This window comes from Mesoplodon bidens, assembly GCF_964165515.1.
Source record: "Mesoplodon bidens genome assembly, chromosome: X".
Lineage (NCBI taxonomy): Eukaryota > Metazoa > Chordata > Mammalia > Artiodactyla > Ziphiidae > Mesoplodon > Mesoplodon bidens.
The window spans coordinates 91,543,728-91,569,965 of NC_138163.1; the positions used below are offsets into that span (position 1 = coordinate 91,543,728).

At 38.8% G+C, this 26,238-nt stretch overlaps 1 protein-coding gene across 1 annotated transcript in view; it reads right to left on the reverse strand.

Annotated features, from left to right (window-relative positions):
* Positions 1–260: 260 nt before the first annotated feature.
* LOC308609414 (uncharacterized protein) overlaps positions 261–26,238 on the reverse strand; it is a gene marked incomplete at its 5' end in the record, with an annotated part of 115,628 nt that continues 89,650 nt past the window's right edge. The window contains 2 exons of the mRNA XM_081223089.1: positions 261–1,754; positions 2,830–2,949. Coding sequence (XP_081079215.1) covers positions 1,461–1,754; positions 2,830–2,949 — 414 coding nt within the window. The 3' untranslated portion in view covers positions 261–1,460. The remainder of the gene's footprint in view (positions 1,755–2,829; positions 2,950–26,238) is intronic.

The window sequence follows — 26,238 nt, forward strand, 5'->3', positions numbered from 1 at the left end:
TGAAAATAAATAAGGAAACACAAGCTTTAAATGATACATTAAACAAGAAGGGCTTAATGGATATTTATAGGACATTCCATCCAAAAACAACAGAATACACATTTTTCTCAAGTGCTCATGGAATATTCTCCAGGATAGATCATATCATGGGTCACAAATCAAGCCTTGGTAAATTTAAGAAAATTGAAATTGTTTCAAGTATCTTTTCCAACCACAACGCTATGAGACCAGATATCAATTACAGGAAAAGAGCTGTAAAAAATAAAAACACATGGAGGCTAAACAATACACTACTTAATAACGAAGTGATCACTGAAGAAATCAAAGAGGAAATCAAAAAGTGCCTAGAAATAAATGAAAATGGAGACACGACACCCCAAAACCTATGGGATGCAGCAAAAGCAGTTCTAAGAGGGACGTTTATAGCAATAAAATCCTACCTTAAGAAACAGGAAACATCTCAAATAAACAACCTAACCTTGCACCTAAAGAGAAAGAAGAACAAAAAACCCCCAAAGTTAGCAGAAGGAAAGAAATCATAAAGATCAGATCAGAAATAAATGAAAAAGAAATGAAGGAAACGATAGCATCGGTCAATAAAACTAAAAGCTGGTTCTTTGAGAAGATAAACAAAATTAGTTCACCTTCTAGAGAATTTTTAAGTTCAGTTATTGTGTTGTTCATCTCTGTTTGCTCTTTAGTTCTTCTAGGTCCTTGTTAAACGTTACTTATATTTTCTCCATTCTATTTCCAAGATTTTGGATCATCTTTACTATCATTATTCTGAATTCTTTTTCAGGTAGACTGCCTATTTCCTCCTCATTTGTTAGGTCTGGTGCATTTTTATCTTGCTACTTCATCTGCTGTGTCTTTCTCTGTCTTCTCATTTTGCTTATCTTACTGTGTTTGGGGTCTCCTTTTTGCAGGCTGCAGGTTCGTAGTTCCCATTATTTTTGGTGTCTGTCCCCAGTGGCTAAGTTTGGTTCAGTGGGTTGTGTAGGCTTCCTGGTGTAGGGGACTAGTGCTTGTGTTCTGGTGGATGAGGCTGGATCTTGTCTTTCTGGTGGGCAGGTCCACGTCTGGTGGTGTGTTTTGGTGTCTGTGGCCTTATTATGATTTTAGGCTGCCTCTCTGCTAATGGGTGGGGTCGTGTTCCTGTCTTGCTAGTTGTTTGGCATAGGGTGTCCAGCACTGTAGCTTGCTGGTCGTTGAGTGAAGCTGGGTGCTGGTGTTGAGATGGAGATCTCTGGGAGTTTTTCACCGTTTGATATTATGTGGAGCTGGGAGGCCTCTTGTGGACCAGTGTCCTGAAGTTGTCTCTCCCACCTCAGAGGCACAGCACTGACTCCTGGCTGCAGCACAAAGAGCCTTTCATCCACACGGCTGGGACAAGGTGGCCATCCCTAGTTTTGCATCAACATGATCTCAGGCACAAACGTCCTTGTTTTTCCATTTTGTCTTTATGTTATTTGTTGAAACAACTGGCCCGCCGTCCCCACGAATGTCACGGCTTCAGCTGCCGGGGCCCCTCCAGAGCTGGCAGCCTCAGTGAGGCCGCCCTCCCCTCGGGCTCTGGGGCACCTCCGTGACAGCGGAGGAAAGAGACCCCGAGCCTGGAGTTCCAGCTCTGCGGAAACACGGTCTCCGTTCTCACATGGGGACTTCCTTGCCTTTTGGGAGGTCTGAGGTCTTCTGCCAGCGTTCAGTCGGTGTTCTATAGGAGCATTCCACGTGTCGATGTATTTCTGATGTATCTGTGGGGAGGAAGGTGATCTCCACGTCTTTCTCTTTCGCCATCTTCCTCAACTCCCCCTCATTTCCTATTTTAGAAGCTTCTAGACAGAAATCAATGTAAGCATTCCATTCAGTCTGTTTGATCTTACAGCTGGCTTTTTCTAACTGTGCATGAGAAAATAGCAACTTTCAAATATCAAAAGAACCAATATTTGGCTGTTTCAGGTTGAGATCTTTTAGCATAATTTCCCAAATTAAGTAGGTATTTGTAAGTATGAGTTTTGTATGTACATAAACCTGGCTAGGGTGTTTGTCAGAGGCTGGTTTTTTGATGCCCCTTTTTTCTGTGTTTGAAAGGCTCTATTTCCTATTTTAAAGTTGAACTTGGGGATAAAATTTACTAATGAAGTTGTGTAGTGGGCCACTGTGCTGCTTGTCAGCTTAACTCCTCTAGGTGTCACCCTAGAGCGGTTTCAGCCCTCTTAACGTGTCTCAATTTTTCCCTTTGGTGGTCTAAGACCACCACAGGTGCTTGGATCACTGAATGGCCAATTCTTATAGTGACCACTGTATTAGCAAGTCTTTTAATTAATGAGTGGTTTTCCCTATGGGAACACTTCACGGTATGAGGACTCTGCTTCCACCACTCACATAAATGTCTCAGTCTTCTGAGAAAGTCATAACCAACCAGGAGGAGACTTGTCCCTTTTCTTCAGAGAAAGGCTCTCATGTAATATCTTCACTTTTATCCCAACAAATTCTATTAAGGCACGCAAACTGAGGAAAAGTGTCAGATCAGCCTCTTACATAACCACTCAGCCCAGACCACTCAGTCTCCTACAACTGAGCAAACCCCGGTATCTTTCAACCCCCCCCCATCAGTATCTTTCAACTGGGTCGGTATTCCTCGGTATCTTTCAACCAATCACCCCCCCCCCAGTATGTTTCAACTGGGTGGGTATTCCCTGGTACCTTTCATCTGCTCTCCCCAGTACCTTTCAACTGGGGGAGCAGGACAGTACCTGTTATACATGAACAAATAAAACTCAGGATAATCAACTAATACGGGAGATCCAAGACCCAGGAGAGTCTTACCCAAATTCGTCTGGACTCTCTGAGGAGGCACACGGGCACAAGCTCTGGTTCCTCGTACAGTTCAGGTAAAGGAGATAAGTCCACTCTGGGTCCCATATCTGTGGTCACCATAACTGTTGACTGAAAAAAATGTACAACATGAGAGTTGTGAGTTAAGTTTTATTTGGGGCAAAAAGAGGACTATAACCTGGGAGACAGCGTTTCAGATAGCTCTGAGAAACTACTCCAAAGAGGTAGGGGTGAAGGTCAGTATATATGTGATTTTGGTGAAGGGGAAGAACATGTAATCAAGCACATATTTTTTACAGAAGGTTACTGCTAGTCACGAGGCACAGACATTACCATGAAGGATTTTAGTGCTTTTCTAGATATTAGGAGATGCAAGAATTGGGCTCATAAAATATCTATCTGAAAGACCTGAAAGTATCTATCTGAAGACCTGTTCTGCCAGTTTTTCCCAGAGCACAGAGTGCCTCATTCCTGATCTCCACCCTGAACTCCTTTCAGGGGGTGTTGAAGGTCAGCAGCTGCAGCGGTTAACTTGATCCTTGTAGAGGTAGACGGCAAGTGCAAATTTGTCGCTGACAGGCGATTATGATGTGTCAATGTAGGTTCAATCAATTGTAACAAATGCACCACTCCAGTGAGGAATGTTAATAATGGGGGAAGGTATGCATGTGGGGCACGGGATATATGGGAAATATCTGTACCTTCTTAATTTTACTGTGAGGTTAAAACTGCTCTAGAAAAATAAAATCTTTAATTAAAACAATAATGGATAATGGACTTGGTAGACTATTTGTTTATTATATTTGTAACATGACTTGGGAAGATGGAAGTATTCTTATTGCCTGTGGTTTAATGTGTAGGAATAATATATCTTACCTTCTAAGCTCCACATGTTGATTATACATTAGGTATCAATTGGAAAATAAAACTGAAGAATAACTCTGAAATTGTAAAGCACTTAGAAAAACAAGCTGCTAAACCAAATCAACTTATTATATAAAGTTGTTATAGGATGATGGATAACTTGTTTGTTGCTAATCAAGAACCCACTCTAACTATACATAACTGGTATGATATCTTCAAAGGCTACTCACCTAAAGCTAATTTTCTTTTAAATTCATCCAGTAATAATATTAATCAATACTTTGTTAGATATGTTGGTTGGGCCTTGTTGGATACACAGAAAATTAAGAACATCCCAAAGAGAAATCAGCCATGTAATGTAAATTATATCAAACCTCTGAAATCAGATTTTATCAAAAGGGGGCATAATTGTGAGAAAAGTAAACTTACCTAACCTTACTGAGGAATGCTAAAGAATGGGACTTATCATATGTGCTAGATACACTGTTAAGGGCAACTGTAGGAGGTACTGATAAAGGAATTATGAAGAACAAATATTGGAGTAAGCCTGATAAAGAATTATAGAAAACAGCATGACAAAGGAAGCTCAGTAAAACTTCTGACATAAATTGAGTACCTGTTGACTGTTTACTAAAAGAAGGAATGTTATATAACAACTGTAAAATAAAATAAAATGTTTAAAAAAATGAACTGAAAATCTACTAAAAATTTGTAGTCACTTGCTGGCTATCTGCATACATCTAGGTATTTGTTTTACTCAATAATAAAATTATTTAATTGTATATTTATGAATTGACATGTTCCTTTAAGTCTCAATTGCTTTCCTTCTTATTCCCAGCAAAGATGATGTCTGTAGAACAGTTGAGATCCATTTCCTGAGGGATTTATTTGCAAAGTTGAGAATATGGAGATTAGAGGAACAAAGTAATTAAAACAGTTACACAGCATTAATAACAGTATTACATTCTTTCCCTTCAGCAAAATTAATAAGTTGGAAATTTCACAGTGAAAATGGTTTGTGTAATAATATTATCTTTCTCCTGATACATTAAGTAATTTGATTTAAAATTACTTATAAGCTTTGCTGATAAGTACTTATCCAACCCTTGCCCCCTGCAGTGGAAGCATGAAATCCTAACCACTGAACTACCAGGGAATTACCAAGGGGGGCTTTTAAAAATATTCAGATGCTTAGACCAGTGCTCACACCAATCAAATTAGAATAGGTGTAGAAGGCTTGGGTTGTGGATTACAGGCACCAATATATTTTTTAAAGGTTCCTATATAGGAGTCAGCTTCAAGATGGCGGAAGAGTAAGACGTGGAGTTCACCTTCCTCCTCACAAATACATCAGAAATACATCTACACATGGAACAACTCCTACAGAACACCTACTGAACGCTGGCAGAAGACCTCAGACCTACCAAAAGGCAAGAAACTCCTCACGTACCTGGGTAGGGCAAAAGAAAAAAGAAAAAAACAGGGACAAAAGAATACGGACGGGACCTGCACCAGAGGGAGGGAGCTGTGAAGGAGGAAAGGTTTCCAGACAATATGAAGCCCCTTCCCAGGCGAAGAATGTGGGTGGCAGAGGGTGGGGGGAGCTTCGGAGCCACGGAGGAGAGCACAGCAACAGGAGTGTGGAGGGCAAAGTGCAGAGATTCCTGCACAGAGGATCGGTGCCGACCAGCACTCACCAGCCCGAAAGGTTTGTCTGCTCACTGCTGCGATGGCTGGGGCCTGGGAGCTGAGGCTCGGGCCTCAGTTAGATGCCAGGGAGAGGACTGGGGTTGGCTGTGAAACACAGCCTGAAGGGGGTAGTGTACCACAGCTAGCCGGAAGGGAGTCTGGGACAAAGTCTGGAGCTGCCGAACAGTCAGGAGACTTTTTCTTGCCTCTTTGTTTCCTGGTGCATGAGGAGAGGGGATTAAGAGCGCTGCTTGAAGGAGCTCCAGAGATGGGTGCCAGCTGCGGCTATCAGCGAGGACCACAGAGACAGACATGAGACGCTAAGACTGTTGCAGCCACCAAGAAGCCTGTGAGCAAGCACAGGTCACTATCCACACCTCCCCTCCCGGGAGCCTGTGCAGCCTGCCACTGCCAGGGTCCCGTGACCCAGGGACAAATTCCCCAGTAGAAAACACAGCATGCCTCAGGCTGGTGCAATGTCATGCCTGCCTTTGTAGCCACAGGCTCGCCCCACATTCCATATCCCTCCCTGCCCCCGGCCTGAGTGAGCCAGAGCACTGAATCAGCTGCTCCTTTAACACTGTCCTGTCTGAGCAAAGAACAGATGCCCTCAGGAGACCTACATGCAGAGGCGGGTCCAAACCAAAAGTTAAACACCAGGGACTGTGCGAAAAGAGAAGAGAAAGGGAAATTTCTCGCAGCAGCCTCAGGAGCATCGGATTAAATCTCCACAGTGAACATGATGTACCCTGCATCTGTGGAATACCTGAATAGATAATGAATCATCCCAAATTGAGGAGATGGACTTTGTGAGCAACTATATATATATATTTTCCCCTTTTTCTCTTTTTTTGAGTGTGTATGTGTATGATTCTGTGTGTGATTTTGTCTGTATAGCTTTGCTTTTAACATTTGTCCTAGGGATCTGTCTGTCCATTTTGTTTTTGTTTTTGTTTTACGGTAGTATTTAGAACTTGTTATCTTCGGTAGATTTGTCTTTGGTTTCATTGTTATCTTCTTTCTTTTTTTATTACTTAAAAATTTTTTTGGTAATTAGTTTTTATTTTTTATTTTAAATATTTTATTTTATTTTACCTCCTTCTCTCTTTATTTCTTTTTTTCCCTCCATTTTATTCTGAGCCGTGTGGATCACAGGCACTTGGTGCTCCAGCCAGGCATCAGGGCTGTGCCTCTGAGGTGGGTGAGCCAAGTTCAGGACACTGGTCCACAAGAGACCTCCCAGCTCCATGTAATATCAAATGGCGAAAATCTCCCAGAGATCTCCAGCTTAAAGCCAAGACCCAGCTCTACTCAACGACCAGCAAGCTACAGTGCTGGACACCTTATTCCAAACAACTAGCAAGACAGGAACACAACACAATCCATTAGCAGAGAGGCTGCCGAAAATCACAATAAGGTCACAGACACCACAAAACACACCACCAGATGTGGACCTGTCCAAAAGAAATACAAGATTCAGCTGTATCCACTAGAACACAGGGACTAGTCCCCTCCAAAAGGAAGCCTCCACAACCCACTGAACCAACCTCAGCCACTGGGGGCAGACATCAAAAACAATGGGAACTACGAAGCTGCAGGCAGAAAAAAGGAGATTCCAAACACAGTAAGTTAAGCAAAATGGGAAGAGAGAGAAAAACACAGCACATGAAGGAGCAAGGCAAAAACACACCAGACTTAATAAATGAAGAGGAAATAGGCAGTTTTCCTGAAAAAGAACTCTGAATAATGATAGTAAACATGATCCAAAGTCTTGAAAAAAAAATGGAGGAAATAAAAGAAACGTTTAACAAAGATCTAGAAGAATGAAAGAGCAAAGAACCAGTGATAAACAACACAATATATGAAATTGAAAATTCTCTAGAAGAGATCAAAAGGAGAATAACTGAGGAAGAAGAACAGATAAGTGAACTGGAATATAAAATAATAGAAATAAGGACTGCAGAGCAGAATAAAGAAAAAACAATGAAAAGAAATGAGGACAGTCTCAGAGACCTCTGGGACAACATTAAACACACCAACATTCGAATTATAGGGGTCCCAGAAGAAAAAGAGAAGAGGAAAGGGACTGATACAATATTTGAAGAGACTACATTTGAAAACTTCCCTAATATGGAAAAGGAAATAGTTAATCAAGTCCAGGAAGAACAGAGAGTCCATTAAAGGATAAATCCAAGGACAAACATGCCAACACACATATTAATCAAACTATCAAAAATTAAAAACAAAGAAAAAATATTAACCATAGCAAGGGAAGAACAACAAATAACACACAAGGGAATCCTCATAAGGTTAACAGCTGATCTTTCAGCAGAAACTCTGCAAGCCAGAAGGGAGTGGCAGGACATATTTAAAATGATGATGGAGAAAAACCTACAACCAAGATTACTCTACCCAGCAAGGATCTCATTTAGATTTGATGGAGAAATTAAAACCTTTACATCAAGCAAAAGCTAAGAGAATTCAGCACCACCAAAGCAGCTTTAGAACAAATGATAAAGGAAATTCTCTAGGCAGGAAACACAAGAGAAGGAAAAGACCTACAGTAACAAACCCAAAACAATTAAGAAAATGGTAATAGGAATAAATATATTGATAATTACCTTAAATGTAAACAGATTAAAGGCTCCAGCGAGGAGACATAGACGGGCTAAATGGATACTAAAACAAGACACGTATATATGCTGTGTACAAGAGACCAACCTCAGACCTAGGGACACATACAGAGTGAAAGTGAGGGGATGCAAAAAGATATTCCATGCAAATGGAAATCAAAAGAAAGCTGAAGTAGCAATTCTCATATCATACAAAATAGACTTTAAAACAAACACTATTACAAGAGTCAAAAAAGGATATTACATAATGATCAAAGGGATCAACCCAAGAAGAAAGTATAACATTTGTAAATATTTATGCACCAAACATAGGAGCACCTCAACACATAGGGCAAATACTAATAGCCGTAAAAGGGGAAATCGACAGTAACATATTCATAGTAGGGGACTTTAACAGCATACTTTCCCAATGGACAGATCAACCAAAATGAATATAAAGAAGGAAACACAAGCTTTAATGATACATTAAACAAGATGGACTTAATGGATATTTATAGGACATTCCATCCAAATACATCAGAATACACATTTTTCTCAAGTGCTCATGGAATATTCTCCAGAAGAGATCATATCTTCGGTCACAAATCAAGCCTTGGTAAATTTAAGAAAATTAAAATCGTATCAAGTATCTTTTCCGAACACAACGCTATGAGACTAGATATAAATTACAGGAAAAGATATGTAAAAAATACAAACACATGGAGGCTAAACAATACACACTACTTAATAACGAAGCTATCACTGAAGAAATCAAAGAGGAAATAAAAAATACGTAGAAAAAAATGACAATGGAGACATGACGACCCAAAAATTATGGGATGCAGCAAAAGCAGATCTAAGAGGGAAGTGTATAGCAATACAATCCCACCTTAAGAAACAGGAAACATCTCAAATAAACAACCGAACATTGCAACTAAAGCAATTAGAGAAAGAAGAACAAAAATATCTAAAGTTAGCAAAAGGAAAGAAATCATAAAGATCAGATCAGAGATAAATGAAAAAAAATGAAGGAAACGATAGCAAAGATCAATAAAACTAAAAGCTGGTTCTTTGAGAAGATAAACAAAATTGATAAACCAATAGCCAGACTCATCAAGAAAAAAAGGGAAAAGACTCAAATCAGTAGAATTAGAAATGAAAAAGGAGAAATAACAACCGACACTGCAGAAATACAAAAGATCATGAGAGATTACTACAAGCAACTCTATGCCAATAAAATGGACAACCTGGAAGAAATGGACAAATTCTTAGAAATGCACAACCTGCCAAGACTGAATCAGGAAGAAATAGAAAATATGAACAGACCAATCACAAGAACTGAAATTGAGACTGTGATTAAAAATCTTCCAACAACAAAAAAAGACAAGGACCAGATTCCTTCACAGGTGAACTCTCTCAAACATTTAGAGAAGAGCTAACACCTATCCTTCTCAAATTCTTTCAAAATATAGAAGAGGACAGAGGACTCCCAAACTCATTCTACGAGGCCACCGTCACCCTGATACCAAAACCAGACAAAGATGTCACAAAGAAAGAAAACTACAGGCCAATATCACTGATGAACATTGATGCAAAAATCCTGAACACAATACTAGTAAACAGAATATAACAGCACATTAAAAGGATCATACATGATGATCAAGTGCGGTTTATCTCAGGAATGAAAGGATTCTTCAATACATGCAAATGAATCAAAGAAATACACCATATTAACAAATTGAAGGAGAAAAACCATATGATCATCTCAATAGATGCAGAGAAAGCTTTCTACAAAATTTAACACCTATTTATGATAAAAACCCTGCAGAAACTAGGCATAGAGGGAACTTTCCTCAACATAATAAAGGCCATGTATGACAAACCCACAGCCAACATAATCCTCAATGGTGAAAAACTGAGACCATGTCCACTAAAATCAGGAACCAGACAAGGTTGCCCACTCTCACCACTATAATTCAAGATAGATTTGGAATTTTTTTTTTCGGTACCCGGGCCTCTCACTGTTGTGGCCACTCCCGTGGTGGAGCAGAGGCTACGGACGCGCAGGCTCAGTGGCCATTGCCTACGGGCCTAGCGGCTCTGCAGCATGTGGGATTATCCCAAACCGGAGCATGAACCCATGTCCCCTGCATCGGCAGGCAGACTCTCAACCACTGTGCCACCAGGGAAGCCCAAGTTTGGAAGTTTTAGCCACAGCAATCAGAGAAGAAAAAGAAATAAAAGGAATCCAAATTGGAAAAGAAGAAGTAAACTGTCACTGTTTGCAGGTGACATGATATTATACATAGAGATACCAAAGATGCTACCCGAAAATACTAGAGCTAATCAATGAAATTGGTAAAGTAGCAGGATACAAAATTAATGCACAGAAATCTCTGGCATTCCTAAACACTAATGATGAAAAATCTGAAACTGAAATTAAGAAAGCACTCCCATTTACCATTGTAACAAAAGGAATAATATATCTAGGAATAAACCTACCAAAGGAGACAAAAGACCTGTATGCAGAAAATTATCTGACACTGATGAAAGAAATTAAAGATGATACAAACAGATGGAGAGATATACCATGTTTTTGGATTGGAAGAATCAACATTGTGAAAATGACTCTAGTACCCAAAGCAATCTACAGATTCAATGCAATCCCTATCAAACAACCACTGGCATTTTTCACAGAACTACAACAAAAAATTTCAGAATTTCTATGGAAACACAAAAGACCCTGAATAGCCAACGGAAACTTGAGAATGAAAAATGGAGCTGGAAGAATCAGGCTCCCTGACTTCAGACTATACTACAAAGCTTCAGTAATGAAGACAGTATGGTACTTGCAAAAAATATATATATATAGATCAATGGAACAGGATAGAAAGTGCAGAGATAAACCCACGCACATTTGGTCACCTTCTCTTTGATAAGGGAGGCAAGAATATACAGTGGAGAAAAGGCATCCTCTTCAATAAGTGGTGCTGGGAAAACTGGACAGGTACATGTAAAAGTATGAGATTAGAAAACTCCCTACCACCATACACAAAAATAAACTCAAAATGGATTAAAGACCTAAATGTAAGGCCAGAAACTATCCAACTCTTAGAGGAAAAGTTAGGCAGACCACTCTGTGACATAAATCACAGCAAGATCCTTTTTGACCCACCTACTAGAGAAATGGAAGTAAAAACAAAAATAAACAAATGGGACCTAATGAAACTTCAAAGCTTTGCACAGCAAAGGAAACCATAAACAAGACCAAAAGACAACCCTCAGAATGGAAGAAAATATTTGCAAATGAAGCAACTGACAACTGATTAATCTCCAAAAATTACAAGCAGCTCATGAAGCTCAATAACAAAAAAACAAAGAATGCAATCCAAAAATGGGCAGATGACCTAAATAGACATTTCTCCAAAGAAGATATACAGACTACCAAGAAACACATGAAAGAAAGTTCAACATCATTAATCATTAGAGAAATGCAAATCAAAACTACAATGAGATATCATCTCACACCGGTCAGAATGGCCATCATCAAAAAATGTAGAAACAATAAATGCTGGAGAGGGTGTGGAGAAAAGGGAACACTCTTTCACTGCTGGTGGGAATGTGAATTGGTACAGCCACTATGGAGAACAGTATGGAGGTTCCTTAAAATCTACAAATAGAACTACCATATGACCCAGCAGTCCCACAACTGGGCATATACCCTGAGAAAACCATAATTCAAAATGAGTCACGTACCAAAATGTTCATTGAAGCTCTATTTACAATAGCCCGGAGATGGAAACAACCTAAGTGTCCATCATTGGATGAATGGCTAAAGAAGATGTGGCACATATATACAATGGAATATTACTCAGCCATAAAAAGAAATGAAACTGAGTTATTTGTAGTGAGGTGGATATACCGAGAGTCTGTCATACAGAGTGAAGTAAGTCAGAAAGAGAAAGAAAAATACGTATGCTAATAGATATATATGGAATCTAAGAAGAAAAATGTCATGAAGAACCTAGGGGTAAGGTGGGAATGAAGTCACAGACCTACTAGAGAATGGACTTGAGGATATGGGGAGGGGGAAGGGTAAGCTGTGACAAAGTGAGAGAGTGGTATGGACATATATACACTCCCAAATGTAAAATAGATAGATAGTGGGAAGCAGCCACATAGCACAGGGAGATCAGCTCAGTTCTTTCTGACCACTTGGAGGGGTGGGATAGGGAGTGTGAAAGGGAGGGAGATGCAAGAGGGAAGAGATATGGGAACATATGTATATGTATAACTGATTCACTTTGTTATAAAGCAGAAAGTAACACACCATTTTAAAGCAATTATACTCCAATAAAGATGTTTTTAAAAATCTAGAAACAATAAATGCAGGAGAGGGTGTAGAGAAAAGGGAACCGTCTGGCACTGTCGGTGGGATTATAAGTTGATACAGCCACTATGGAGAACAGTATGGAGGTTCCTTAAAAAACTACAAATAGAACTACGATACGACCCAGGAATCCCACTACTGGACATATACCCTGAGAAAACCATAATTCAAAAAGAGTCATGTACCAAAATGTTCATTGCAGCTCTATTTACAATACCCAGGATATGGAAGCAACCTAGGTTTCCATCAACAGATGAATGGATAAAGAAGATGTGGCACATATATACAATGGAATATTACTCAGCCATAAAAAGAAAGGAAATTGAGTTATTTGTAGTGAGGTGGATGGACCTAGCGTGTGTTGTACAGAGTGAAGTAAGTCAGCAAGAGAAAAACAAATACTGTATTCTAACATATATGTATGCAATCTAAAGAAAAAAAGAAGAAAAAGAAAAAGTCATGAAGAACCTAGGGGCATGTCGGGAGTAAAGACACAGAACTACTAGAGAATGGACTTGAGGAAACGGGAAGGGGGAATGATATGCTGGGACAAAGCGAGAGAGTGGCATGGACATATATATACTACCAAATGTAAAATACAAAGCTAGTCGAAAACAGCCGCATAGCACAGGGAGATCAGCTAGGTGTTTTGTGACCACATAGAGGGGTGGGATAGGGAGGGTGGGAGGGAGGGAGACGCAAGGGGGAAGAGATATGGGGACATATATATATATATGTATAACTGATTCACTTTGTTATAAAACAGAAAGGAACACACCATTGTTAAGCAATTTTACTCCCATAAAGATGTTTAAAAAAAGAAATATTATTTCTGAGTGGTATTCCGTGGTATGAATATACCACAATTAACCATTCACCCGCTGAGGGACATCTGGATTGTTTGTAGCTTTGGCCTATTCTGAATAAAGGTGCTTTAAAAATAAATAAATAAATAAATAAATAAAAATCCCTATATAATTCCAATGTTCAGCTGAGGTTGAAAACAACTTTTCTAAAACATACGCTCTTTTCAGTATACTCATTTTCTTTAAACTTTCCCCATCATAAAAATCACTTAAAATCATTGTTAGAAATACAGATTCCTCTTATCTTTACCCAGACATTCTGATTTAGTAGGTTTAGTTGGGACCTATAAGTCCTATTTTTAAAGAGTGTAAAGAAAGAAAAATTTACGTGCCATTCCAGTTCTACAAAAATCAAACCATTAACCACTACATTCACCCACAAACAGTGTATCCTGAGGGGAATTGAAGATGGAGAAAAACTGGAAGCAAAATGCTTCCAATTTGTGCTTTGGATATACTGACCCCTAGATTGTTAAGATATTTATCTAAGGGAAAATTTCAGTGACCTCAGATCCCTGCATTTTCCCATATGTATCAACACACTAAAAATCATTAACTTGAGATGTCTGTTATTTGTTATTAGCAGTAAGTTTTTGTGCTTGACCTCGTGCTTTTCCCAGCAAAAAAGTTCATATATTTCCCGGCTCCTCCCTTAGGTTTCCAGAGTAGTTCCTCAGAGCTGTCTGAGAAGCTGTCTCCTGGTCGAAAGTCGTCAGTAACTCACAACATTTACATTGTGTATTTTTGTTTCAGTTGACAGTTTTGGAAACCACAATGGGGCCCAGAGTACCTTCTGTTTTGCCTGCACTGTATAAGGGTCCAGAGCCTTGGTACCAGCAAGGGTCACTTGTGCCCATTTGCCTCCTTGGTGTGTCCAGAAAATTGGGTGAAACTCTCCTGGGTCTTAGATCTCCCGTTATTGGCTGATGATCCTAAGTTTTATTTGATGGTGGACAAACTACTTGCTGTAAGGAGGTTTTCCTTAAACTTAGTTTCAAGAAGAGGTACCCGTCCCCACATTTGAAAGATATTGTGTTAAAAAGACACCAGGGAAAATTCACCCAGTTGGAAGATACTGGGATTTGCTCTGTTGAAAAACACTGAGTAGTCTGGACTGGGTGATTAGGTAGGAAACTGGCCTCATGTTTTCCCTAAACAAGGGTCATCAGAGAGCCAGCCTTCAACTAACACCACAGCCAGGTTCATGTACAATATATATGAAACTTATACTTGCAAGGACTTACTTAATTGGGAACTAAGAAAATCTAACGCTAAAAATGGCCAAGATGGGGCTCTTTTTCACATTCCCAAATTGGATTTTCTGTACACAGAGAAAGCTGGCTTGAAAGGAACATCTTTTCAGAATTCTGACCTTAAAGGAACAAAATCCTTTCTAGGAGGAGCTTGCATTTCTCTTCCTGTGCCTTTGAAATGTAAATGTTCTACTAGATCTTCTTAGATGTTTTGCTCTGTGTTTTGAGAGAATGGTATTTGCCATCCAGAAGGTACACATATGGTGTAGATTTGGCAGCCAGTTGAATAGACAGGGATTCTGAGCAGTCTCTTTGGCTATGCCAGCTCTCAGGGAAATTTGTCATAGGGATTCCAGCCCATAAGGGACCTTTTCCATCTCAATCTTCGTTGTGTCCCCCTGTACAATGAAGGCCTTTACTTTCTTAGACTATTTTGGGGAGTAAAGTTTCTGGACCTTGTGAAGACTGTACTTTTTGCACTCTCTTGTAAGGACACATCTTGCATCTTATTGGTTTGGGTTGCTATTAAGATACTACTCATCAATGGCCAGACTATGGATCCTTTAAATTGGAAAAACTTCTAAATTGATAAATCTATAGAGAGCTCTCATTATAAACAGCTGTTTTATTGGGACCTATTGAAAGACCAAATTAAAATCTGGATGCAAAAATATAACAGCTTAAGAACTCCCTTAGATTAAAACAAACAAAGAAACAAACAATGGTCTGGGAAACCTTACTTGTGGTCTTGGATTCCCCTTAATGGGTCTTATGGATGTTAATAAAAATACTAGGTTAATTAATGTTAATTAGGTTGATTAACAAGGGAATTGGAGGAAGTTGAGGGGAAGGTCAAACGACTTCTTCCAAACAAAGTGGAAATTTTAAAGTGACTCGTCCCAACAGGATAGAAATCTTACATGGTTTTTATGAAATGGGATAAATAAAATGGACACTGATGGGATCAAAACAAACACAACCTAAGTTTGGATGGCAAAAGGGTCCCCCAAATGGTCCCTCCAACATTAAAAGGCCCCAAACAAGTCTGCTTTATTTACCCCAGTTTTTTAAAAATTAAAAAGCTTAAAGAAAATTACACTGAGGTACCTGACAAGCAATTGCTTGGAACAAAGTTAGGTTGGTTAATTAAGTTAATGACTGACAAAAGGGATTGGGTGCCTTGGCTTGACCCCTCACTGGGGATGTTGACTTAAAATAATTGCACATGAGAATTGTGACTCACGTTTTATTTGGGTCAAAATTGCTAGGAGAAACACTGACTGAAACCACGCACCCTGTCCAGGCAAAGACAGTAACAATTTGCATGAGTTATTTTATGACAGGAGATCCTGGTAAGGAGCGTGGAACGAACAAGTCAACGCCAAGCAGAAGAAAGTTCAAAAGGAGAAAGGAGACGCCAGTGTACATGTCCTACCAACCTCCCAGAATCCTCCTCGCTGGAATCCATCTTGGCTGAGTGGTTGCGTGTGTCACCAGAAAGGACCCTGAGTCAGGATGATTGACCAGAGACAGCCTGGAAACTAACCCCATTATCATAAAACCCGAGACTACGAGCCATGTGGCAGAGTAGTTCTGGGTTCCCTTACCCTGCTGCTCTCCACCCGGGTGCCCCTTCCCAAAAAATATCTTGCTTTGTCAGCACGTGTGTCTCCTCGGATGATTCATTTCTGAGTGTTAGATAAGACCCCACTCTTGGGCCCTGGAAGGGGTCCCCCTTCCTGCAACAAAATGGAGACTATAGACTGGGAGACAGCATTTCAGATAGTTCTGAGGAACTGCTCCAAAGAGGTAGGGGGGAAGATCGGTATATATGTGATTTTGGTGACAGGGGAGTACATACAATCAGGCACATTTTTTTCTTAGCAGAAGGTTACGAGGAGCAGTCATCACCATGAAGGATTTTAGTGCTTTTCTAGATATGAAGAGGTGAAAGAATTGGGCTCATAAAATTGGCTCCTGAAAATATCAAACTATCTGAAGACCTGTTCTGCTAGTTTTTCCCAGAGAACAGAGTGCCTCATTTCTGCTCTCCACCCTGAACTCCTTTCAGGGGGGTGTTAAAATCAGCAGCTGCAGCAGCACATGATTTAATCCTTGTAGAGGTAGTTGGCAAATGCCAATTTGTTGTTGACAGGGACCCCAAAGTCTTTTATACATAAATGGATAAAATGGCCAGGGGATAACAAGGAAAGTTTCTGGGATTCCTTGTAAGACCAAGACTTGTTGGTGGGGTCATAATGGAGGCTAAAGTTAAAGGTATAAGAGTTGGTAGAATTGAGATGAAAGTTTACAAAAATTTGTATATTTGAATGGGCTTTATATAAGATGGTTACATCTCTTTTGCCTAATTGTATTCTGGGATAGACATTATGTCTCACTGGGGAATGATTCCCCTGTCTGGTATTATAAGACAAGGCATATAAATCTGCCCCTCAGGCAATATTAATTAAACATACTAAAGGAAACCAACAGGGTTACTTGAGCCCAGAGAATATGAAGTAAAAACTGGTGGCTAACATTAAGGGGCTAATAAAAGCAATAATGGAGTTTTTTTGCCCCTAGGGCAATCTGCTCTGGGTTTAACTTGTGCACGCAGAAAGAGGGCCATTGTTGAATGCCTTGTGCAAACTTTTAAAGGCATGATAAATTGAACCCCAAATTTCTTGAACATAGAATTCTTGATTCCCAGTTTAGTTAGAAATCTTGCTGATATAAGGAAACAAATTAAAGAAAATATAGTTGGGCAAATCAATCTTTTAATATCACTTAGGTAGCAGAGTTCTTTGGGAAGTTAAAAGCAAATATATTTGTCTTGCCAATCTCTACAAATCAGAAATGTAAGTACAGTCCACAAGGACTTGAGAGAGCCTAATTAACTCAGGTAGAATATAAAACCAAACGAAAAAAAAAGGGGAAAGGTTTTTGAAAGTTAAGAATTCTAACTCATATATGTAATTAAAAGTAATAAAATTAATAAGGAAAACACCTTTGTATGAAAGGAAAAAAGATATAAGGAATGGAAATGCAGTCTGTTAAGGGAAAAGAGTAAATTTGTCCTGGAGAGAAAAAAAGGGGGGGGGCATAGGACAAAATTTGAAGGTAAAGTGGGAAATTATAGAAGGTTTGTGGGATAAGAACCCTGAAACAAGAGTTTTGTGGATGGTCAGGACTAGTTAAGATTAGAAGAAAATTTAATTGAGTAAATAAATTTTAATATTAAAAGTAAGCCAGTGTGACCGCCTGGAGGGGTGGGATAGGGAGGGTGGGAGGGAGGAAGAAGCAAGAGGGAAGGGATATGGGAACAGATGTATATGTATAACTGATTCACTTTGTTATAAAGCAGAAACTAATAAAAAAATAAATAAAAAGAAAGAAAGAAAGAAAGTTTTATAACATTAAAAAAAAGCAAGCCAGTACAAAACTAGAATTGGTTTGCTCTTTGTTTTAAGAGAATGAATTCTTTTAAAAAATATTAATCTACTTTTAATAACAGGTTGTAAAGTTTATCTTCTAAGTAATCTGTTGTAACTTTCAGTATTTGCCTTTAAATTCTTTTCTTGTCACTTTGAGTGAATAAGTATTGTTTCATGGTGACCTATGAGCCTATTTTGACCAAGTGTTTTAAAACCTTTTGATATCTTTAATACTTCTTGAAGTCAAATTCTAAATGAAGTTCTTTTGACCTCTAGCTAACCTTGGGATGCTTCAGAGGGCCCCTGAAACATCAAAGAGGTATTAAAATAATAAAGTTTATCTGGTATGTTAAGTTACAATGGGAAACATCATCAAATTGCATGGGTAAATGTCATTAATATAGATAGTCTAGAAATTATATGGAATTCCTAAAAATCTGGTTTATCCTAGTATAATGTTATCAGTCATAGTTCTAGTTATTATCTTAAAATATTGTATGTCACAGAAATAACTGTTTGTCAGTTACATTGTAATCAGATCTTTATGCTATTTTAAGTCTTTTGTCATTTATAGACAGTTATTATTTTACTCTGATGCTTTAACAAAAGTGAAGATCTTCAAGAAGGTATTTTTGAAAAGGACTTTTTGAAAATTATAGGTTTCTGATGACTTTTAGATCATACCATTGAACTGGGTAAGAAATTACAAAACTATTGGAAAACTTAATGGCTTCATCCAGACCAACAAAATTTAATTACATGGACTGAAAGAACTGATAAATATGAATTATAATTTATGACTTTTGGTCTGAAATATTACTGTCTTTTAATATTTACTTTCCAGAAAACCTTACCTCTTATGTTAACTATGACCTACAGCAAGGTGATAAATTATACCTTTATAAACAGATATGAAACGCTTATCTTCTTCTCTCTACCTAATCCCTCCAGAATTTGACTTCTCCAGCTGGCTTCCCTCTGGATTTGATGGCTTATTGTGATCCAGATTACAACTAGCTATACATTGTTTTAATTTGTTCTCTCTTTGTTGTTTTGAAAGTGTTCATAATTTCTCTGCTGTACTATAACCTTATTGATGTTACTAACTGTATTACTTATATCCTATTTTATAAGATTGTTGTCTCTTGCATTACCCAGTGTGTAGCCAGACATCCAACAGAATTAATGATGGCTAAACATCTTGAGGCAATTGATCACATATATAGCTCTCTATAAAATTAATTGTAATAGTGCAACTCTAGATATGGGAAGAAGCAACAAAGGAAAAATATTTCCTGTATCATAATATAATAAATAAAAATAATTTTACTGGCTGGGTTATATTGACCATATTATCTTTGATACATGGTATAGTTTGAGTCAAAATTTAAACTCTTAATTGAATTTATTAGTACTCTGTTCCAATTTCTCTAAAGTGAGAAAAAAATCAACGTGCGCTATATAGAAAATTCTTAACATAAAACTCCTGTTTTACCATTTTTATCCCCCAATTTCACTGTTACATAACAACAAACATAATTTCAATATACTATACAGACCCAACCTCATACCATAGATCCAATTTTTGGTTCTCTGTTAAATGAGTTAGCTGGATTTCCATACAATATAAAGAGTCCATGCATTCTATATGTTTGCCTAAGCTAGCTATCTATACAAATTCTCTTCCAAGGCAGGGGCCCCACCTGTAGAGAATAAAGTAGGCAGCCTTATTCCTGAGAAGTACAGTGATAAACTGATTTGTCTTAGGTTCTCAGAGTCTGCCCTCTCAGGACCCTGCCTTTGGAAAGAAAACAAAAATGGATACTTACTCTGCCTGAAAACTACAGAAAACTCAACCCCTTTTATGCCATACCATGCACGTCACCCACAGAAATGTCTCCAATAAAATAATATATCTAATTGGAATTTTGAAAAACAGTGCCCTCTGACTTGGAATCCTGACGTACTTAAAAAAAAAAATAACAAAGCGTCTCCCAGCTGCTGCTGATACTGTGATACTGGTCCTTATAGTACTACCTTGACCAGATGCTTTGAATTGCTATATATTGCAAACTTTTATGGCACATAGAGCCTTGATCCACCAATATCACTACCACTCCATTTGAAACATGTTCTGTGGACTTTCTGCTGAATGCCCAAAGACTGCAACTACTCATCTCCACCACAGTCTCTCACCTGTGTATTTCTACTTAACCTTCCCCTAGTAGCAGTTAGAAGTTTGTGTAACCTACAGTTGATTATAGAGCAACCTACTCAGAATGATAAGTGAAGTGGACATAGTCAATCTATCCAAGAAAGAGTTTAGGATAGTGATCAATAAGATGAACAAAAAATTCAGGAGAAGAATGGATGCACAGAGAGAGAAGTTAGAAGATTTTAACAAAGATTTAGAAAATATATAAAACAACCAAAGGTGAAGAATACAACAACTGCAAAGAAAAATACACTAGAAGGAAATAATAGTACATTAAATGATACAGAGGAAAAGATCAGTGAGTTAGAATAGAGTAACAGAAAACATTGATGCTGAATAGAGAAAAGAAAAAAATGAAAAGAAATGAGGACAGTTTAAGAGACCTCTGGAAAACATCAAGAGCACTAATATTTACACTATAGGGGTCCCAGAAGGAGAAGAGAGAGAAAGGGGCTGAGAACATAATTGAAGACTTAATAGCTGAAAACTTCCCTAATGTGGAAAAAAAAAAGGACATAAAGTCCAGGAAGGACTGAGAGTCCCAAGTAGGATTAACACAAAGAGGAAATCAACAAGATACACTGTAATTAAAGTGGCAAAAACAAAAGCTAGAGAATATTAAAAGCAGCAAGGGAAAAGCAACACATTACATACAAGGGAACTTCCATATAGCTATGAGATGACTTTTCAACAGAAACTCTGCAGGCCAAAAGGGAGTGGCAAAATATAGTTAAAGTGATGAGAGGGAAAAAGCTAAAACTGAGAATACTCTACTTGGCAAGGCTTTCATTTGGATTTGATGGAGAGATCAAAAGCTTTAAAGACAAACAAAAGCTGAAAGAGTTCAACACCATCAAGCCAGCATTCAAAGAAATGTTAAAGGAACTACTCTACGTGAAAAAGAAAAGGTCAAAACTAGAAACATAAAAATTAAGAACAGATAAATGTCATTGGTAAAGGCAAACATATAGAAAAGGTAGGAAATCAACCATGAAAAAAGCTACTAGGAAGGTTAAAAGATGAAAGTAGTAAAATCATCTATATCCACATTAAGCAGATAAGAGATAATACAATTAGATAACATATAAAATATGATATCAAAACAGTAATTGTGTGGGCAGGAGATTACAAATGCAGGCTTGTTAAAATGCATTTGGGATTAAGAGTTCAGAAAATTAAAACAATCACATATATATGTAGATTGCTATATTTAAACTCATGGTAACCACAAACCAAAAATTAATAATATATGCAAACAAAAAACCAAAATGAAATCCAAAAATAACACTAAAGATAGCCATCAAATCATAAGGGAAGAGAAGAAAATAAGAAAGGAACAAAAAAGACTTACAAAAACAAAGTACAATAAACAAAATGGCTGTAAGAACATACATATTGGGGCTGGTCGGAGAAGATGGCGGAAGAGTAAGACGCAGAGATCACCTTCCTCCCCATAAATACATCAGAAATACATCGACACGTGGAACTGCTCCTATAGAACACCCACCAAATGCTGGCAGAAGATCTCAGACCTCCCAAAAGGCAAGAAACTCCCCACGTAACTGGGTAGGGCAAAAGAAAAAAGAAAAAACAGAGACAAAAGAATAGGGACGGGACCTGGGCCAGTGGGAGGGAGCTGTGAAGGAGGAAAGGTTTACACACATAAGGAAGCCCCTTTGAGGGCGGAGACTGTGGGTGGCGGAGGGGGGAAGCTTCAGAGCTGCGCTGGAGAACGCAGCAACAGGGCTGTGGAGGGCAAAGTGGAGAGATTGCCGCAGAGAGGATTGGTGCCGAAAAGCACTAACCAGCCCGAGAGGCTTGTCTTCTCATCTGCCGGGGCGGGCGGGGGCTGGGAGCTGAGGCTGGGGCTTCGGTGGGATCTCAGGGAGAGGACTGGGGTTGGCGGCATGAACACAGTCTGGAGGGACGAGTGCACCACAGTTAGATGGGAGGGAGCCCAGGAAAAAAGTCTGGACCTGCTGAAGAGGCAAGATACTTTTTCTTCCCTCTTTGTTTCCTAGTGCGGGAGGAGAGGGGATTAAGAGCGCTGCTTAAAGGAGCTCCAGAGATGGGCGTGAGCCGCGGCTATCAGCGCGGACCTCAGAGACAGGCATGAGATGTTAAGGCTGCTGCTGATGCCAGCAAGAAGTCTGTGTGCAAGCACAGGTCACTATCCACAACTCCCCTCCTGGAGCCTGGAAAGACCGCCACTGCCAGGGTCCCGTGATCCAGGGACAACCTCCCCGAGAGAACACATGGTGCACCTAAGGCTGCTGCAACATCACGCTGGCCTCTGCCGTGGCAGGCTCACCCCGCATCCGTACCCCTCCCTCACCCCGGCCTGAGTGAGTCAGAGCTCCCGAATCAGCGTTCCTTTAACACCGTCGTGTCTGAGTGAAGAACAGATGCCCTCAGGCGACCTACATGCAGAGGCGGGGCCAAATCCAAATCTGAACCCAGGAGCAGGGCGCACAAAGAAGAGAAAGGGAAATCACTCCCAGCAGCCTCAGGAGCAGTGGATTAAATCTCCACAATCAACTTGATGCTCCCTGAATCTGTGGAATTCCTGAATACACAACAAATCACCCCAAATTGAGGAGGTGGACTTTGGGAGCAAGATATATTATTTTTTACCCTTTTCCTCTTTTTGTGAGTGTGTATGTGTATGCTTCTGTGTGAGATTTTGTCTGCATAGCTTTGCTTTCACCATTTGTCCTTGGGTTCTGTATGTCCGTTTTTTTTTTTTTTTTGGTTCTCTTACTTAAACAATTTTTTTTCTTAATAACTATTTTTTATTTAAATAACGATTTTATTTTATCTTACTTTATGTTATTTTATCATCTTTCTTTCTTTCTTTCTATTTTTTCTCCCTTTCATAATGAGCCGTGTGGATGAAAGTCTCTTGGTGCTCCAACCAGCACTCAGCACTGTACCTCTGAGGTGGGAGAGCCAACTTCAGGACACAGGTCCACAAGAGACCTCCCAGCTCCACATAATATCAAATGGCGAAAACTTCCCAGAGATCTCCATCTCAACACCAAGACCCAGCTTCACTCAATGACGAGCAAGCTACATTGATGGACAACCTATGCCAAACAACTAGCAAGACAGGAACACAACCCCACCCATTAGCAGAGAGGTTGCCTAAAATTATACTAAGACCACAGACACGCTAAAACACACAAGACGTGGAACTGCCCACCAGAAAGACAAGATCCACCCTCATCCACCAGAACACAGGCACTAGTCCCCTCCACCAGGAGGCCTACACAGCACACTGAAACAACCTTAGCCCCTGGGGAAAGACACCAAAAACAACGGGAACTATGAATCTGCAGCCTGTGAAAAGGAGACCTCAAACACAGTAAGTTAAGCAAAATGAGAAGACAGAAAAACACACAGCAGATGAAGGACCAAGATAAAAACCCACCAGAACTAACAAATGAAGAGGAAATAGGCAGTCTACCTGAAAAAAATTTCAGAATAATGATAGTAAAGATGATCCGAAATGTTGGAAATAGAATAGAGAAAATGCACGAAGCATTTAAGAAGGACCTAAAAGAACGAAAGAGGAAACAAGCAATGATGAAAAGCACAATAATTGAAATTAAAAATACTCTAGAAGGGATCAATAGCAGAATAACTGAGGCAGGGGAACGGATACGTGACTTGAAAGATAAAATAGTGGAAATTACTACTGCAGAGGAGAATAAAGAAAAAACAATGAAAAGAATTGAGGACAGTCTCAGAGACATTGGGGACAACATTAAACGCATCAACATTCGAATTATAGGGGTCCATAAGAAGAAGAGAAAAAGAAAGGTACTGAGAAAATATTTGAAGAGATTATAGTTGAAAACTTCCCTAATATGGAAAGGAAATTGTTAATCAAGTCCAGGAAGCACAGAGAGTCTGGTACAAGATAAATCCAAGGAGAAACATGCCAACACATATTTATCAAACTATCAAAAATTAAATACAAAGAAAACATATTAAAAGCAGCAAGGGAAAAACAACAAATAACACATAAGGGAATCCCCATAAGGTTAACAGCTGATGTTTCAGCAGAAACTCTGCAAGGCAGAAGGGAGTGGCAGGACATATTTAAAGTGTTGAAGGAGAAAAACCTACAACCATGATTAATCTACGCAGCGAGTATCTCATTCAGATTTGATGGAGAAATTAAAAGCTTTACAGTCAAGCAAATGATGAGAGAGTTCAGCACCACAAACCCAGCTTTCCAAAAAATGCTAAAGAAACTTCTCTAAGCAAGAAACAAAAGAGAAGGAAAAGACCTACAATAACAAACCCCAAACAATTAAGAAAATGGGAATAGGTACATATATATCGATAATTACCTTAAATGTAAAATGGATTAAATGCTCCCACCAAAAGACACAGACTGGCTGAATGGATACAAAAAGAAGACCCATATATATGGTGTCTACGAGAGACCCACTTCGGACCTAGGGACACATACAGACTGAAAGTGAGGGGATGGAAAAAGATATTCCATGCAAATGGAAATCAAAAGAAAGCTGGAGTAGCAATTCTCATATCAGACAAAATAGACTTTAAAATAAAGACTATTAAAAGAGACAAAGAAGGACACTACATAATGATCAAGGGATCGCTTCAAGAAGAAGATATAACAATTGTAAATATTAATTCACCCAACATAGGAGCACCTCAATACATAAGGCAAATACTAACAGCCATAAAAGGGGAAATCGACTGTAACACATCCATAGTAGGGGACTTTAACACCCCACTTTCACCAATGGACAGATCATCCAAAATGAAAATAAGTAAGGAAACACAAGTTTTAAATGATACATAAATAAGATGGGCTTAATGGATATTTATAGGACATTCCATCCAAAAACAACAGAATACACATTTTTCTCAAGTGCTCATGGAATATTCTCCAGGATAGATCATATCTTGGGTCACAAATCAAGACTTGGTAAATTTAAGAAAATTGAAATTGTATCAAGTATCTTTTCTGACCACAATGCTATGAGCCTAGATATAAATTACAGGAAAAGATCTGTAAAAAATACAAACACATGGAGGCTAAACAATACACTACTTAATAACGAAGTGATCACTGAAGAAATCAAAGAGGAAATCAAAAAATACCTAGAAATAAATGACAATGGAGACACGACGACCTAAAACCTAAGAGATGCAGGAAAAGCAGTTTCAAGAGGGAAGTTTATAGCAATACAATCCTACCTTAGGAAACAGGAAACATCTCGAATAAACAACCTAACCTTGCACCTAAAGCAATTAGAAAAAGAAGAACAAAAAACCCGAACGTTAGCAGAAGGAAAGAAATCATAAAAATCAGATCAGAAATAAATGGAAAAGAAATGAAGTAAATGAGAGAAAAGATCAATAAAACTAAAGGATGTTTCTTTGAGAACATAAAAAAATTGATAAACCATTAGACAGAGTCATCAAGAAAAAAAGGGAGATAACTCAAATCAATAGAATTAGAAATGAAAAAGGAGAAATAACAACTGACACTGCAGGAATACAAAAGATCATGAGAGATTACTACAAGAAACTCTATGCCAATAAAATGGACAACCTGGAAGAAATGGACAAATTCTCAGAAATGCACAACCTGCCAAGAGTGAATCAGGAAGAAACAGAAAATATGAATAGACCAATCAAAAGCACAGAAATTGAAACTGTAATTAAAAATCTTCCAACAAACAAAAGCCCAGGACCAGATGGCTTCACAGGCAAATTCTATCAGTCATTTAGAGAAGAGGTAACATGTATCCTTCTCAAACTCTTCCAAAATATAGCAGAGGGAGGAACACTCCGAAACTCATTCTATGAGGCCACCATCACCTTGATACCAAAACCAGACAAGGATCTCACAAAGAAAGAAAAGTAGAGGCCAAAATCACTGATGAACATAGATGCAAAAATCCCCAACAAAACACTAGCAAACAGAATCCAACAGCACATTGAAAGGATCATACACAGTGATCAAGTGAGCTTTATTCCAGGAATGCAAGGATTCTTCAATATACACAAATCAATTGACATGATACACCATA